The following is a 15,756-nucleotide window of genomic DNA, read 5'->3' on the forward strand; positions in this document are numbered from 1 at the left end:
TGGCTTTCACATTTTTTTTCAAAGATTCTTATAATAGTTTATAGTTCAATGAAGTATACAATAAAATAATTGGATTATTCATTTTATTATTATATGTATCATTTTTTTCCACATGCAAATATTCTCAGCGCTTGTTCATTTTTGTGTTGCATTAATCTTCCCACCGCTAGATGGCAGCAGTCATAACATCCTCTGTGGCTAAAGGAACAATAAAATCCCAAGAGATCCTTTACGATGACTGAGGACGAGAGGATACATTTGACTCGAGAAGGTTTTAAAGTTTAACTTTGGACATATTTTGGTTTCAAAACAAATAAAATCACTTATGACTTCTACGTCAAGACTTGTGTACTATATATACACTGTATTTATCCTTGTTCCTGCAGTATTGCACTATATTGTATTGTTGCCACTGACTTGCGCTACACAGTGGAGTGATGAAGTCAAACACTTGTCTTTAGGTAGAACAATTGTCAAGAAAACAAACCATCTTTCAATAATTCTGCCGTTTTATTGTCAGAGAGAAATGAATGGGTTAATTTATAAAAGATATTTCACATTACAAAACATCACACTGCTGGAGCCAGGATTCATCAGTGTCCTGCACTGAGCATCTTGAAAAGTACATCGAATATATGCAATATAAAAATACAGTGAGTTTGAGCGTCTCCAATCTGGATTAATATACAGACTATAGGTGAACATGCATCAGACACAGAATCATATTATCGCTGCACTAACATAATTTCCTGAACATCTGAGGTAATGTTTCACCCGAGCACCATGACATAGACACATCTTGAGTGCAGTAAATGAGGTCAGCACTGATACAAAAGTGTTGTTTTAAAGAAATACTGATGGTTCAATACATGACGCAGGATGGTTGTAATGCTGGTTTACTTGTGAAAAAAGTGGTTTAAATCAAAGTAAGAAGTTAAGTTAACTGAATGTTTCAATTGTTATCTTGTTGAGTTTCTAAATCCAGACTAGAAATTGACTTAAAGCGGCTAAAATGTAAAGGGTTCCCAAGTGGGTAGAGTAGAAAATCTACTGATCAGCTTCTTCGAGGTGGTCTGCCGAAGTGGAAGTGGCACAGTATCTAATAGGAAGAAACGGAAATAAAGTAATTGAAGTGGCAAGTTGTGTCTTGAAACCTTCCCCAGAGCCAGGATGCGGTGGAAGGCATTCATGTGTTGGCAAAGAGCTCATCCTTGAAGACGCAATCGGAACCCCAGCATGAGACACTGACTAATAACATGGTTAAAACTAATTTGACCCCCAACTGACTAAGCAAATGCTCAGAGACACAGCGAAGAACAAGGGATCTTTATGGAGCCGTGAGAACCTTATTTCTCTTGTGAATATTTCAATTCATTTTCTGTTTAGCACAAATAGTTTTGTTCAGTGTGTGTACAATGACTAATGGACGTAAAAGCACCCTTGACAATTTGTCTCAGTAGATGTTTGACACGAGTCTATTTGTTCAGGAAGGGTGAACATCCAAAGAAGTCCATGCCAATCTTGCGTGGGTAACCTTCCAACACCCTCAAACTTGCCGGGTCAAATCTCCAGTAGTCCAGCCCACTCAGGAAGTTGATATAACCTGTCAGGCGGAGATAAAAACAAACCAAGTTTAGCCTCGGAAAACGTAGATGATATCGATGGTTCTTACCATATTTGTCTCGAAAAGAGGCGTCAATACGGACTGGGACCCCCTGCCACTCGTGCATGCTGTGGGCGTGGACAAAGTCCACCTGGTTGGTCTGAGGATTAAAGGGCCAATAAGAAGTAGACTTGAAGAGGTAAACTTTCTCGACGCCGTCCTCGTCCCACTTCACAGCCGCTTCAATATCTGTGACAGGAAGTCCCAGCTGGTGTACGGAGACGGGTCCGGTGATCTTCCTCTCGGCGTCGAACACCCAGTACCTGTCGCCTAAACCGATGACAAGAGATTAGGTGTCTTAATAAAGTAGTATCCAGATACATTGAAAGAAGCTTTAAATATTTGTGACTGTCACTCAAATGAACCCAAAATAGTACATGGACGGGACAGAGAACTATGGTTTTGAACAACCTGGCTCTATGACCTCTGGCTCTAGGGTAAAAATCGTAGATCTTGGTCAGATGAATCTTAGAGAACTTCATCATCGGCAAAAGGCTATAGTTCGCCAAAGTGAAGAACCTCCACATTGGACGTTGTTAGATTATAATTATTATACACTATAGGTATACGCCATACCTAAATTAATGCTAAAAGATAATCAAAATATAAAGTATAAACTACTCGTATGATCTAAGAGCTTAAACGTTTGAATACACATTCACGATCAACATTTCACTCCAGACTGATACACTGTTTCAAGACAAGTTTGAAACAGAATTAGAGATACGACACCGGTTATTTAAAACATCTGTTTATCTGCCAATCACACCTTAAATCGTAGATCAAAGAACGAAGCAAGACACATCCAGAAAAGGGGACTAAAAGACGGAAACCCCCACCCGAGAACATTTGAATGATTAGATTACAAGGAAACAAATTAGGAAGTTCTCTCCACACGGGATCGTGGCACAGGGAACTTGAAAGAACCGTTTGGCCCGGAAAAGACGACCGCCTGGGCGGGAATTTGCCTTAAATATAGCGATGTTTCTACAGATCGAGACCTTTTCTCTCGGGGCTATTGACCTGTACAGTTGCCGGAAGAAAGTACGATCGATCGTAAAGCTTGTATTTTGTTTGACTTGAAGCGGCGAATAAACGACCCGTGACACACTCTGAATTGACCATCTTTCTCCACAAAGCGAAGCATTAAGAAACGGAACAGGAAGTGACGGCGTGTTGGAGCGACCGGAACGGACTCCGTGATTTTACCGTTTTAACGTTGAACCAACAGAAATGCGACAAATTGAAGATTTTTTCTGGTTTTACCAGACAACTCGTTGAATACCATTTAAAACGTTTAAAAAATGCCTCATGACCCACCTTGGAAGAACCAGATGTTTCCAGATTGGTCTTCATAGGCGGCATCAATGCGCTCTGGGATACCTTGCCAGTGGCGAGAGGCAAGAGCCGGGTACCCCGCCTGTAGCTGCCCATCACGAATCCGCCAGACGTATCGGGACTTGAAAAAGAAGAGCTCGCCTCGGATCATGGACACGGCATCAAAGTGTGTTCTGCAGGCGTCGGGCTGGAGGGAAAAAAATACCATCGGGCAAAGATTATGGACTGAGCAAATCCGGTTATTGCCATCTCACCAATCCGTCGTCGATTTCATTGGTCTCTGTGAAGTCGGGTGTTGTGTGGCGAGGGGGTCCGTACAGATGCTGGATGCCTCGCTTGTCGTCCTCGCTCAACTTCAGAGGGTACGCGTCGCTGTAGAAAGGGCACATCACGGCATCTGGATCCAGGGAATGCTTCAGGCCCAGAGCGTGACCGAACTCATGAGCCGCCACCATCAGTAGGTCCGTGCCTGCACACCATGTGAATGTTCACTGCAATATCCAGTTGAGGTTAAACCGCTTGATGTCAATCATACTTACCGACTCCGTTACCAAAGGTCCAGTGCTCATCGTAATCGAAGTGGACTTCTCCCTGTTTGTGGGTCCGAGGGAAGAAAGCATGTGCCAGGATTCCTCCAGGACCGTCGAATGGTAAACTGTCTCCATGCCAGAATCTGAACAAGTCACAACAAGAGTAAAATCATACAATATCGCCGTCTATTTTTGAATCATTGTCCTCATTTTGAAAGCCCACTAGTTGGCACTAAATCTTTGGCTTTTAGCAACTATTTCAATAAACTCCTACACGGTTGATTGTTTCATGAAGCATCATCAGCCCATAACTTTACTTTTTTCTCACTTTAAGACAGTCTGGAGTCGCTCTTGTCAAAGTCCACAATGAGTTATAATTCATTAATAATGTGTTTTTTTTAACTCTTGTGTTGTCTCTGACCCAGAGGCCGCACAAGTTCACTCCTGTGTTATTCTCTGTGTTATCTGGACCTCTTAAGAATATATTTTATTGAGTATTATTTTGATTGTTTGTTGTTGTTTGTTGTGTGTAGCAGTGATTTGTGACCCTGGTCTGGAAAAGCGCTCTATAAATATAAATCACTTACTTACTTACTTACTTACAAGGGATACCTCAAATACATTTGTTTTTGGGCCACTGGGTCACTTTGACCCAGAGACAACACAAGGGTTAATTCAAAGTAAAAACACATTTCTTCTGCTGTATTCCAAGCTCCTCAAATCTCCACCAAACCTTAGCTAGCAGCCCTAAAACAACATTGAAAGAACAACCTGTCTCTACTCTGACACATCAGTTTATATTAATGATTCAAGAGACAACACCAGGGTTAATTCAAGGTAAAAACACATTTCTTTTGCTGTATTCCAGAGTCCTCAAACCTCCACCAAACCTTATCTAGCAACCCTAAAAACAACATTGAAAGAACAACCTGTCTCTACTCTGACACATCAGTTTATATTAATGATTCAAGAGACAACACCAGGGTTAATTCAAGGTAAAAACACATTTCTTTTGCTGTATTCCAGAGTCCTCAAACCTCCACCAAACCTTATCTAGCAACCCTAAAAACAACATTGAAAGAACAACCTGTCTCTACTCTGACACATCAGTTTATATTAATGATTCAATAACGGCGTGTTATGAAAGTTTTGAGCGACGTTATGAGAGCAGATGAGTAAACTTTCACCACCACTTGTCAAAGTGAGCAGGAGTTGTTCCATTTAAATTGTCTAATTCGGTGTAAAGAAAATGTAGCCCGGGGCAATCTGAGTTAAAAAAAAACATCCCTGTGTTGTGTTCATTCATGCTCCTGAACACCGGCCAGGAAATTATAAAACCAAGATTGTTACATCACGTGTTTTTTTTGTTTTTTTTATTTCTTTCCTGCTATTTTGACTGCTCTTTTGATTTATGTTTGGATATTTATGGTCTACGCAGCAATGTTGCAGGTTTCAATAAGAAAATCTAAAGTTAAGAAATACAAAAAAACAAAAGTAGAAGTTGATTCCTCACCTGTTGAAGTCGATGATGATGTCAGCTTTGTCGTTGGTGACCTCCCTGAAGGTCAAAGGTGTCACGGAGCTCCAGATACCGAAGGCTTCCATAAAAACCTGGCGGACTCTTCCCTCGCTCATCTGCCACGGGAAGCGTTGAATCCTAGTGAACACATGGAACACGAGTCTTTGTGTGAATCCGTAGATATTGGAATGGTTAACATTGTTGCTCAACACGCCAATAATAATTGGTATTTTTCTGCATTTATTTCATATAGTTTGATGAGAGTTTTAGGATTTGAATTTCTTGCTTGCACTACACACAGTTGTAACGTGTGCTGCCGCTGCTTCTCCACCACATAGAGTGACCAATCTTCAAATTAGTCCCGGATCCAGATGGTAATTTGAAAGAATATCAACATTTCATCATCAGTTTCTTGTTCCATCATCAACATTTTCCTGGAAATATGTTCATCTGTTTTTTGACCATTGAAAACCATTCCATCCATCCATCTATTCCACCCATCCTTACATTCACCAATCTGTCCGTCCACCTGTATGTCTGTCCATACATACATCCGGTCCACCCATCCTTCTATTGACCAACCCATCCATCCACCCTTTTGTCCATCCATCCATCCATCTATTACGACCATTCTTCCATCCATCCTTCCATCCACCAACCCATCCGTCCATCTATCCACCTGCCCGTCTGTCTGTCCATCCATACTTCCATTCAATTCAGACCATTCTTCCCAACCACCAATCTGTCCATCCACCTGTTTGTCTGTCCATCCACCTGTTTGTCTGTCCATTCATCCATCCATTCCAACCATCCACCAATCTGTCCATCCACCTGTTTTTCTGTCCATCCACCTGTTTGTCTGTCCATTCATCCATCCATTCCACCCATCCACCAATCTGTCCATCCACCTGTTAGTCTGTCCATCCACCTGTTTGTCTGTCCATTCATCCATCCATTCCAACCATCCACCAAACTGTCCATCCACCTGTTTTTCTGTCCATCCACCTGTTTGTCTGTCCATTCATCCATCCATTCCACCCATCCACCAATCTGTCCATCCACCTGTTAGTCTGTCCATCCACCTGTTTGTCTGTCCATTCATCCATCCATTCCACCCATCCACCAATCTGTCGATCCACCTGTTTGTCTGTCCATTCATCCATCCATTCCACCCATCCACCAATCTGTCCATCCACCTGTTAGTCTGTCCATCCACCTGTTTGTCTGTCCATTCATCCATCCATTCCAACCATCCTTCTATTGACAAACCCATCCCTCCCTCCACCCGTTTGTCCATCCATCCAACCATCTATTACAACCATTCTTCCATCCATCCCTACATCTACCAACCCATCCATCCATCTATCCACCTGTCCATCTCTCTGTCCATCCATACTTCCATCCATTCAGACCATAAATGCATCCATTCCACCCATCCACCAATCTGTCCATCCACCTGTTAGTAAGTAAGTAAGTAAGTAAGTAATTCTTATTTGTATAGCGCTTTTCTAGACCAGGGTCACAAAGCAATTCCTCCACCCTTCTATTAACCAACCCATCCATCTATTCAACGTTTGTCCAGTCATCCATCTATTACAACCATTCATCCATCCATCCTTCCAGCCAGTCCACCCATCTTTACATTAATCCCTTCCACCCATCTTTCCATCCATTAACTCATCCTTCCCTCCATCCGTCTGTCCATCCATCCACTCACCCAACCGACCAACCATCCCCTTTGAATCCTTATAATAGGTGCCACAGAATGGCTGCCTTGTTGCTTGGTTCTGTTTTTCTACTGATTATTTTGTGTCTTATCTCATGTCTTTCTTTTATTCTGTATCGCCACTACAAAAAAAATCATATATTCACAGGCAATGAAAATTCCTCATTCTAAATACGTGTGTCCATGTAAAGTCTTGTACCTGTACGTGAGGTCATTTTTCTCCCAGCGTCCAAACAGAGCGTATCTCTTCCTACGCTGCTGCATCTTTTCCATCTTCTCCCCTTCTTCCCTCCCGTGGGTGTGGTGTGGCAGACGGTTGTGGCCGATGATGGCATCGTCTGGGAAGTCTGGGACTCCACAGCGGGGACGCTTCCAGATCGCTGTGTCATTTTGCTGCGTCACAATGTACTTAGAGTAGTCATCTTTACTCAGGTGGTTTTCTGTGCCGCTTCCTTTCTTCTTGTGGGCGCCGGGGCGACTCTTGCGATGTCTCTCCTGCAACAACATCGTTCCACCTTCATTCAGAGAACTTTACAGCGTTATTAGGCATCATTTACTGGACCTTTTTTACTCCCCACGTCCTCCCTCCTCTGATTTACAACCTTGACAAGTGCAACTTAATGATCCCAGATCTGGAGATTCCCTCATTCTTCACACACTTTGTTGTGATAGCTTCTATGAATGAGTGTTTTTTTTTTTCTCCTCCCAGACGAAAACCTCAATATTGTTACAGTTCAGGTCCAAGAATAGAAGACACCACTCAGCAACAGTTACGTTTGATTGGTCTTTGTATCGAAGCGAGAGTGTCGTGACCCTCAAACAAAGCTTCTCCTCTTTCTTGGGGGGAATCCTGGGGCGAACGTGCCCGGACACGATGTTGAATGGTGGTAAGACTGCGGCATTGTTATTCTAGTTAATAGGTGTCATCTGTTATAGCGTCGAGGCTTTTTTGGTGTCACTCAGGTATGCGGGTATTAAGTGGAACATGCAGGTATGAGCATGAAGCCGAAGCATGAAAGACACACACATCATACACCTATACTTCAAATCATCACACACTTTATGACACACAGACGGGGCAGATGTCTGGAAAGTCCCGCTCCAGGCTCGACTGCAACCATGTCAGACAGAGTGGCAGCTCCAGGATAATGCTGAACCCACAGAATCTATACGAAGGCGTCAGAAGACATCGTGATCCGAGGTCAACTGGTGGGTTTTTTTTGGAAATAACACCGTATGAGTCACGAGTGTCCTCAGAAAACAGATTCGACTTAATCCAAGGGGATTATTTTCGCTACATTAATTTAGCTTTAATTGGATTGTTTTCTCACAAAAACCGCCCTCGGAACACAAAAATACTCTTCGTAAATCATCGCCAACAATCGCAGAGAGACGTGTCTTGATTCCTGCACATTAAACCCGGGTTTATGAAGATGAATCCGTCAACGACAGGTTTAGTTGGGATTAGCAGATTAAGTTTTTTGGAACTAGTTGTTTTCTTGAATTCCTGCGTGTTTACGAGCGTCGTGATATAAAGTGATCAACAAATGAAAGTGTCACGCTGCTTCTGAGGCTAAACCTAAGTGCTTATCTTCCTCGGTTTTTCCTTTGAGTCAGCAAACCAAGAGATTCTTGTCTCTGCCTGCTCGCCGACGGTTCCGACCTGATCCCAGACCCGACTCATGTCCCAGATCATGACATAAGAGACGCTCTATAATTTATATGTGGTGCTCGAGTGATTTTTTTTTTTTGCAAGTGAGCGATCACTCGATGAGATCATCTTACAAGTGTGTTGCTGAAGGCGACAATGATGATTTTAATGTTGTGTTTCTGTTCGGATTCTGTTCTCCTGCTACTGTTTGATTTATCACATGTTTTAGATATAATTTTTCTATTTACTCACATTCAATTATTGTTTGAGCATTTGTTTAATCATACCAGCCTTTATGAGATTGTTTATTTAACACCAGTTTAATAAATAATGTGAGTTATTACATTATTACATGTAATAAATCTCAATTCTCATTTTTACCCAGAAATAATAACATGTTTGCAAAATGTCAGATTGCACAAAAGAAAATAGGTCAAAATGTCAATATACATCAAAGCCTTATCAACAATATATATGTTGTGTTATTATTATTATTATAAAACGTTTATTATGTATTATTATTGAGGTTCTTTGTTTTTTATATGTTTATATGCTTTTAAACTGTTACTTTTTATTTAGGTTGATCATCCAAAACATAAACTTAAAATCACGATTAATGCAAAAAATGATATAAAAACGTATAAACACATTTTTCTGTGTAACAATTTGATTCTTCATTGCAAATTCATTAAAGCTTGTATGAAAAGTTACACTTCTATACACTTTCTATTATAACATATATTTACATTTTACCATCACGTATTATTCTCACGTCCAATTGAACAAACTTGAAAATATAGAAAAAGAGAATTCATCTGTCGTCAATAAATAAATAATAAACGTTAATTAAAATGCGTTTTTATTTTACCAGCAGTTATTATTCACACATCAAATTAAAAAAAGCGTAATAATGAAGTATTAAATACGTTATTAATAAATAATAGTTACTTGTAGTTCATCAATTATTTAAATGAAAATACTTCTTATTACATTAAACAAGTCTTTATTTGCGAGCTGATACAAAATAAGTCAAAAAGTGTCATTTTGACGCAGTGAAGCTTCACCTGACTCACCTGTGCAGGCTTGTGTCCGCGGCGGGAGCTCCGCTCGTGCAGCGGCAGCGAGAGGACGCACAGGGAAAGGTGCAGGAGAAAGAAGCTGAGCCAGAAGCTGAGCAAGACAAGCCGCACCATCTTCTCGCTCTGAGACGCCACTGATCTCTCACCCCGAACAAATGACACTTTTCACCTGCACCTGAGCGCACGAGGACTCACGTGGGTTAACCCTTGCTCTGCCAAACACCTGCGAGTCAAGAGACCAAAGACAGCAGATTATTATGGAATCAAAACATACTCAGTAATTGATTCCACTTGACTTTCATTTATCATATTTAATATTTAAGTTTAAATTGAGTTGTTACATATTCCCTATTATTTTTTTCTTTTAAAAAAAAAATCATTTTGCTTATTTGCTGGAGAACAAATTGTGTTTGATCAAGAAAATTATACTTTTTTAAAATGAGTGTTCTTGTTCGTGACGTCATCATCTCCTCTGACGTACAAGACGAGAGCAAATGACGGGTGTTTAGATTTAATAACACCTTCAGAACAACAGCCTCAACTGACCTTGACAAGTGTGTCTGCAAACACTGTTTACACGCTTGTAAACCATCAATGTCAAAGTAGAAAATTGAGTTTTCAATATTGGATTGTTCTGTAGTAATTGTTTTTAACTGTGTGTGTTGCAATATAACTGTATATTGTCTTTTATTTTTCTCTAATTCTGTATATTGTACTACTTTTATTTTTGTTTTGTGCTGTTTTTACCCTTTTTAATTAATTTAAATATTATTTTAACATTAATATTATTTTAATAATGTTTAATTCCCACTGTGGGAAGAGTAAAAAAAATGTAAATCTTATAAACATCATGTTACATATTTTATTCTTCACGAGACTTTTTTTATGGACCATAATGCCAAGAAGGTAAAGCTTTCAGGGGTATTTGACGATCATGGTCCAATATATATGCACCTAAATTGTATTTTTTATGTCCTTAGATATATACTGTATATATTAGTTTATTTTATAAAAACAAAAAATAACGTTGCACCGCTGGAGGTCGCTGTTTTTCACGCTCCAGCTTGGGGATATGATGAGGTTCTTCCACTTGTAATTTACTTCCAAATTAAAAAGTGTTTTTTGTTATGTTTCTGAATTAATATTATTTATTCGATTACTTGATTCGCAGTTACATGCATTAAAAATCATTTGTTTCCCCTCCTAGCGTCAATGATTTAAAAAATATATTTTATTTTGAAAGTTTCTGTCGGAAGATGTGTGACTTTCGCCAGACAACTTTACACCGGTAATGAAGGTTGACAATGAAGCGTTGGTGAGGAAGAAGTGTGCGAGCTGTGCTAGCCGCCTTCGCTAATCCCGTAGAAATATCCTTTTAAAATAATCCAGCCATGGCTCCTTTAGACTTGGACAAGTACGTGGAAATAGCTAGACATTGCAAATATCTCCCGGAAAACGATCTAAAGGTGAGTTTCGGTGGTTTAAGCGGCGGGTTTGTAGCATGCGAGCTAACGCTACCGTTGCATAAAGTTACGTTAAAAAGGGGAAATGGCGGCTGTTTAAACATTTAATTATCATCTAAATTCATGTTTTAACCCGCGATGTTACATTGTGACTTACAGGCATGAGATATATTTATTGTTGAGATGTTAAAGTTTTAGAGAAGCTACATGCTAACGCTAGCAGAAAATGAAACGAGAGAAGCGCCGTTGCAACACAACTGGAAGCTAAACTCTGTTTACTTCCTAATGTCGACTTTCTCCACAGTCACGCCTTAACTCGGCATTAACATCCAGATAACTATGTTTGGGTTTAAAAAAAATAAAAGGAAAAGTGTGTGAGTAACCAATAATCCATGTGTTTTTCCAGAGATTATGTGACTACGTTTGTGATTTGCTGTTGGAAGAGTCGAACGTTCAGCCCGTTTCTACACCAGTAACTGTTTGTGGTGACATCCATGGTCAGGTAAATATTCAACACCCCTCTTTTTTTTAGGCTCACAGGACTACTTTATAGATGTTAAAAGACTAACAAACATATTACTGTTTTTGTTCATTGCTTGCTGATATAAACAAGTGGACTAAACATCTTTGTTTTCTTCAGTTTTATGACCTTTGTGAACTCTTCAGAACTGGGGGCCAAGTTCCAGACACAAATTACATTTTCATGGTGAGTGTCGGCGGAATTTAAACCATCACACGTCAATCTTATGTGTTTGATCAACTGTCAGATTTTACAACACAACAGCATAGACATTGTTATTTCAATTTCCTTTTGAATGTCATTTCCTCTTTCGCATCCTCCGCCTTTACCACATTCACACCTTAGTACTTTGTCAACTTTTTGATTCTTCACGTTAGACATAAATATGTTTTTGTGTTTAGTTAGAATTTTCAAACAATGCATGACAGAGTTGAATACATGTCGGTGTCAGGAGAGCTATAAAATGTTGAACTTTCTTTATCATTTCTACCAAAGTATTGTTTTAAGGCAAATGTTTGAGAAAATGGTAATATATTGTAAGTAAGTAAGTAATATTTATTTATATAGCGCTTTTCGAGACCAGGGTCACAAAGCGCTTAAACAATCAAAACAATACTCAAAAAAGTACATACTTTAAAGATAAAGATAATACTGAGAACAACACAGGAGTTCGAGAAATTCAAGGAAAAGCCTGAACAATTGTGTCATCAACATTCCAATATTGCAATTAAATTGTTTAATAATAATCAATTTAATATGTATATTAACAAAGATTTATGTTTAGCATGAAATAATCTGCATTTGTTTTTGATATTAATAAATTATCTACTCGACTGTGAAAGATGCAATGAAATGCAGTATTTAAACGAATAATAATATTTATGTTCAGCCACTTTATTTTATTCTGTAAATGAATCCAAATGATGACGTTGGTAACGTGTGACGGTTCTGCCCATCAGGGAGATTTCGTGGATCGAGGATATTACAGCTTGGAGACCTTCACTCACCTACTAGCTTTGAAAGCAAAATGGCCGGATCGCATCACACTTCTACGGGGAAATCACGAAAGCAGACAAATAACGCAGGTGTACGGCTTTTATGGTAGGTTTAGTTCAGTGAAGTCTCTTGAATATTTTACTGGTTAATTTATTAACTGGATTTTCTGTTTGCCATCTTCAGACGAGTGCCAAACAAAGTATGGAAATGCCAATGCCTGGCGTTATTGCACAAAGGTGTTTGACATGCTCACGGTGGCAGCTGTAAGTATATTTTACACCTGTTGAAATGGTTTTTTTAAGACTAAATATGCATTTTTTAAATTGTCTTGGGAATATTAATTTGAAACCAAGTAGACTTTTTTACTGGCAAAATTCAAGCACCATAACCAAATCACTCCTAAACTAATATGTGTCGTTTTTCCCTTTACGCCAGTTGATAGACGAGCAGGTGCTCTGTGTTCACGGTGGTCTTTCCCCCGACATCAAGACCCTGGATCAGATCCGCACAATAGAGCGAAACCAAGAGATTCCTCACAAAGGGGCCTTCTGCGACCTCGTGTGGTCCGACCCGGAGGACGTCGATACCTGGGCGCTCAGTCCGAGAGGAGCCGGCTGGCTGTTTGGTGCCAAAGTCACTAATGAAGTGAGTTTTCTAAAAAAAAACAGACCAATACAGTTGTATAGTTGTTGTTTAATTTTAAGTCTTGTTTAGCTCATTTTTACACGACACTCATGGATATGGATCATGTTTTGTATCAAGAACATCCTCAAGTAATTTTAGACAGCCTGCTGTTTGGTTGTCAATCAAAGCATATGGCGACCTGTAGAGATACCAGTGTTTAATATATGGAAGTAAACTAATATATTGTGACTTTCAATAATTGTAAACCTGGGGTTGAAGGAAAGGAATCCCTGCTATCAAGAGTTTGGTAAAATATTACATTTGTTCGGCCCCAACCAAGAGAAATAAACTACTTTTAAGTTTGACATCTGTGATCCAACAGAACATTTGATTGTTTATGTATTTCATGAAATGTAAACCAAGGATTATGGTGAGCAGGAGAGTTTACGTACACAATGGATGAAAAAGTATATAGATATCAGGAGCCTGCAACCTACAGCTCCAGAGCTACATGTGACTCCTTTACCCCCTCGACTTTGGTGATCATGTGAATAATACCCTTATTGTAATGGTTTTACTTTTTGAGGGAGTGTAATCTTTTTTGTTTGTTTCTACAGAATAATGAGTAAAACCTTTCCATAGAAGATTCAAACGCACCTTAACTATTTTAAGATTAACACACATTAATTGTTACAGCATTCATTAAATGGCAAATATTTTTTAGTTTTTGTTTTCAGACTGTGTATAATAGATAGAACTTTATTGATCCCTCAGGGGGTCTCCTTTGGGAAATTGTTTAATAGACTTAATAATAGACTTTATAGGACTATTACTGTAACTGTGTAGGCTTCAGTTACAGTATATGTTGTGGTTCAGAGTGTGTTTTAATTGGATGGTCCTAGGTGGCTCTTTAAATGAAAACGGTTGCCGACCCCTGATCTTTATCTTGCAGGACTTACTAATATCCGTCGATGTTTTCAGCGCCGACCGAAGTGAAACTTCTAGGCTTAAAAAGTTGATAAATCTCTCCTTTTGTCTTCCAGTTTGTGCACATCAACAACTTGAAGCTCATCTGCCGAGCTCACCAGCTGGTGCACGAAGGCTACAAGTACATGTTTGACGAGAAGCTGGTGACCGTGTGGTCGGCGCCCAACTACTGCTATCGGTGCGGTAACGTGGCCTCCATCATGGTTTTCAAAGACGTGAACACGAGGGAGGCCAAGCTGTTCCGAGCCGTGCCCGACTCCGAGCGCGTCATACCTCCCCGAACGACCACCCCTTACTTCCTTTAACGAGGCGCTCTCGTCACCCCCACATTATTTATATGCAACACTTTTTAAAACGACCCGGAGGAAACGCCTTTCAGCTAATCTGCTTTCTGTACTGAGAGGTCTTTCTTCAGGGGTTAAAGTCTGTTTGCACCTCACTACCTTACGTTCTTTCTTTAAATTCTTATGCTGAAATGTTTTAAAAGTGTATTCATATTAAATTGAAGATTAAAAAAGTGTTGATTAAGACGTGGTTATATCTGATACATCATGAACTAGCTTGTTCTGAATAATGCATCAAATAAAAGTGATTCTTTCATTTTCTTATCTAATTGGCTCCTTGTTGGCTTTTTCACGTTTTTCAAACGATGATGACAAACCCTCTGTCAGCAACACTCGGCCTTAAGTTTCCCCACTATTTTCATTTTAATTAAATCTGGCCAATGATATTTAACAACCTGGAAGTATCAAACGTTGCTCACAAAAGATCAAGTGACCTTTCAACTAAACATTTTAAGTGGGGTTTGAACATTTTTAGCTCTAGGCATGCATTAGATCCACTTAATTAAGTGATGTTTTCTCTGTTTTGTACATCTGAATAAAATTATTCTTGTGATTTTCTTGATTTTCTTTTTCTTCTTAGGGTTTGTGAGAGCTGTGGTTAAGCTTGTTTGTTTTGTTTGCTTTTATTTTTAACTTACTGTGATGTTATATTTAACTTAATCACTTATCACTGCAGTCAATGGCTCAAAAAAAAGTTTAAAGTCGTAGTCCGGTGAACATGTACTGAAACATGTGGAGCAAAGGATCGATGCAAACCATTCAAGTCAAGGATGAGACAAAATAAAACAGATCAACTAATTTGTATCTTATCTTATACAGAGCTCAACTTTTTTCATTCATTCATACATTGACAACCGCTTTATCCCAGGGTTGCAGGTAGACTGGAGCCTATCCCACAGTCGTAGGGCGAGAGGCAGGGGACACCCTGGACAGCACGCAAGTCTGTCGCAGGGCGAGCTCAACTTTTTATTCTATAAAAAACAAAGACTAGTTCTCCCAGCATTAGGTCACCCCGACCTGCCATCTTATTTTATGTGGCCCGCAAAGGCTATTATTTTTATCATTATGCTATTGAATTATAGTTTCATGTTAAAATAGAAACACAACCACCTACAATACATGTTAATTTCCGGTTGTATGTTAACAATGCCATTCAACGAGTTGTCTTCAGTCAGATGTAAAGGTTAATTCATTGTACTTGTTATTTTCATTTGTTATTCTTTTGTAGTAAGATTTGGATGTTTTTATAGTAAGTAAGTAATTTTTATTTGTATAGCGCTTTTCCAGACCAGGGTCACAAAGCGCTTAAACAATCC

At 39.4% G+C, this 15,756-nt stretch overlaps 2 protein-coding genes across 2 annotated transcripts; one reads left to right on the forward strand and one right to left on the reverse strand.

The window, feature by feature from the left end:
• Positions 1-513: 513 nt before the first annotated feature.
• Positions 514-9,620, reverse strand: LOC148079543 (stromelysin-3-like). The gene is made up of 8 exons (XM_087792359.1): positions 9,501-9,620; positions 6,976-7,271; positions 5,045-5,188; positions 3,541-3,674; positions 3,256-3,470; positions 2,984-3,188; positions 1,673-1,933; positions 514-1,603 (listed from the first exon to the last, which is right to left on the reverse strand). Exons 1-8 carry the CDS (start codon positions 9,618-9,620, stop codon positions 1,476-1,478), a joined length of 1,503 nt encoding a protein of 500 aa, XP_087648485.1. The 3' UTR covers positions 514-1,475.
• A 1,184-nt stretch (positions 9,621-10,804) lies between these two features.
• ppp6c (protein phosphatase 6, catalytic subunit) lies at positions 10,805-14,993 on the forward strand. Its single transcript, XM_087791136.1, has 7 exons — positions 10,805-10,972; positions 11,376-11,471; positions 11,610-11,675; positions 12,449-12,590; positions 12,669-12,748; positions 12,921-13,130; positions 14,153-14,993. The coding sequence occupies exons 1-7, from the start codon at positions 10,898-10,900 to the stop codon at positions 14,399-14,401; spliced, it is 918 nt and encodes a 305-aa protein (XP_087647262.1). The 5' UTR covers positions 10,805-10,897; the 3' UTR covers positions 14,402-14,993.
• Positions 14,994-15,756: the final 763 nt, after the last annotated feature.

This window comes from Callionymus lyra, chromosome 5 (assembly GCF_982586985.1).
Source record: "Callionymus lyra chromosome 5, fCalLyr1.hap1.1, whole genome shotgun sequence".
Lineage (NCBI taxonomy): Eukaryota > Metazoa > Chordata > Actinopteri > Syngnathiformes > Callionymidae > Callionymus > Callionymus lyra.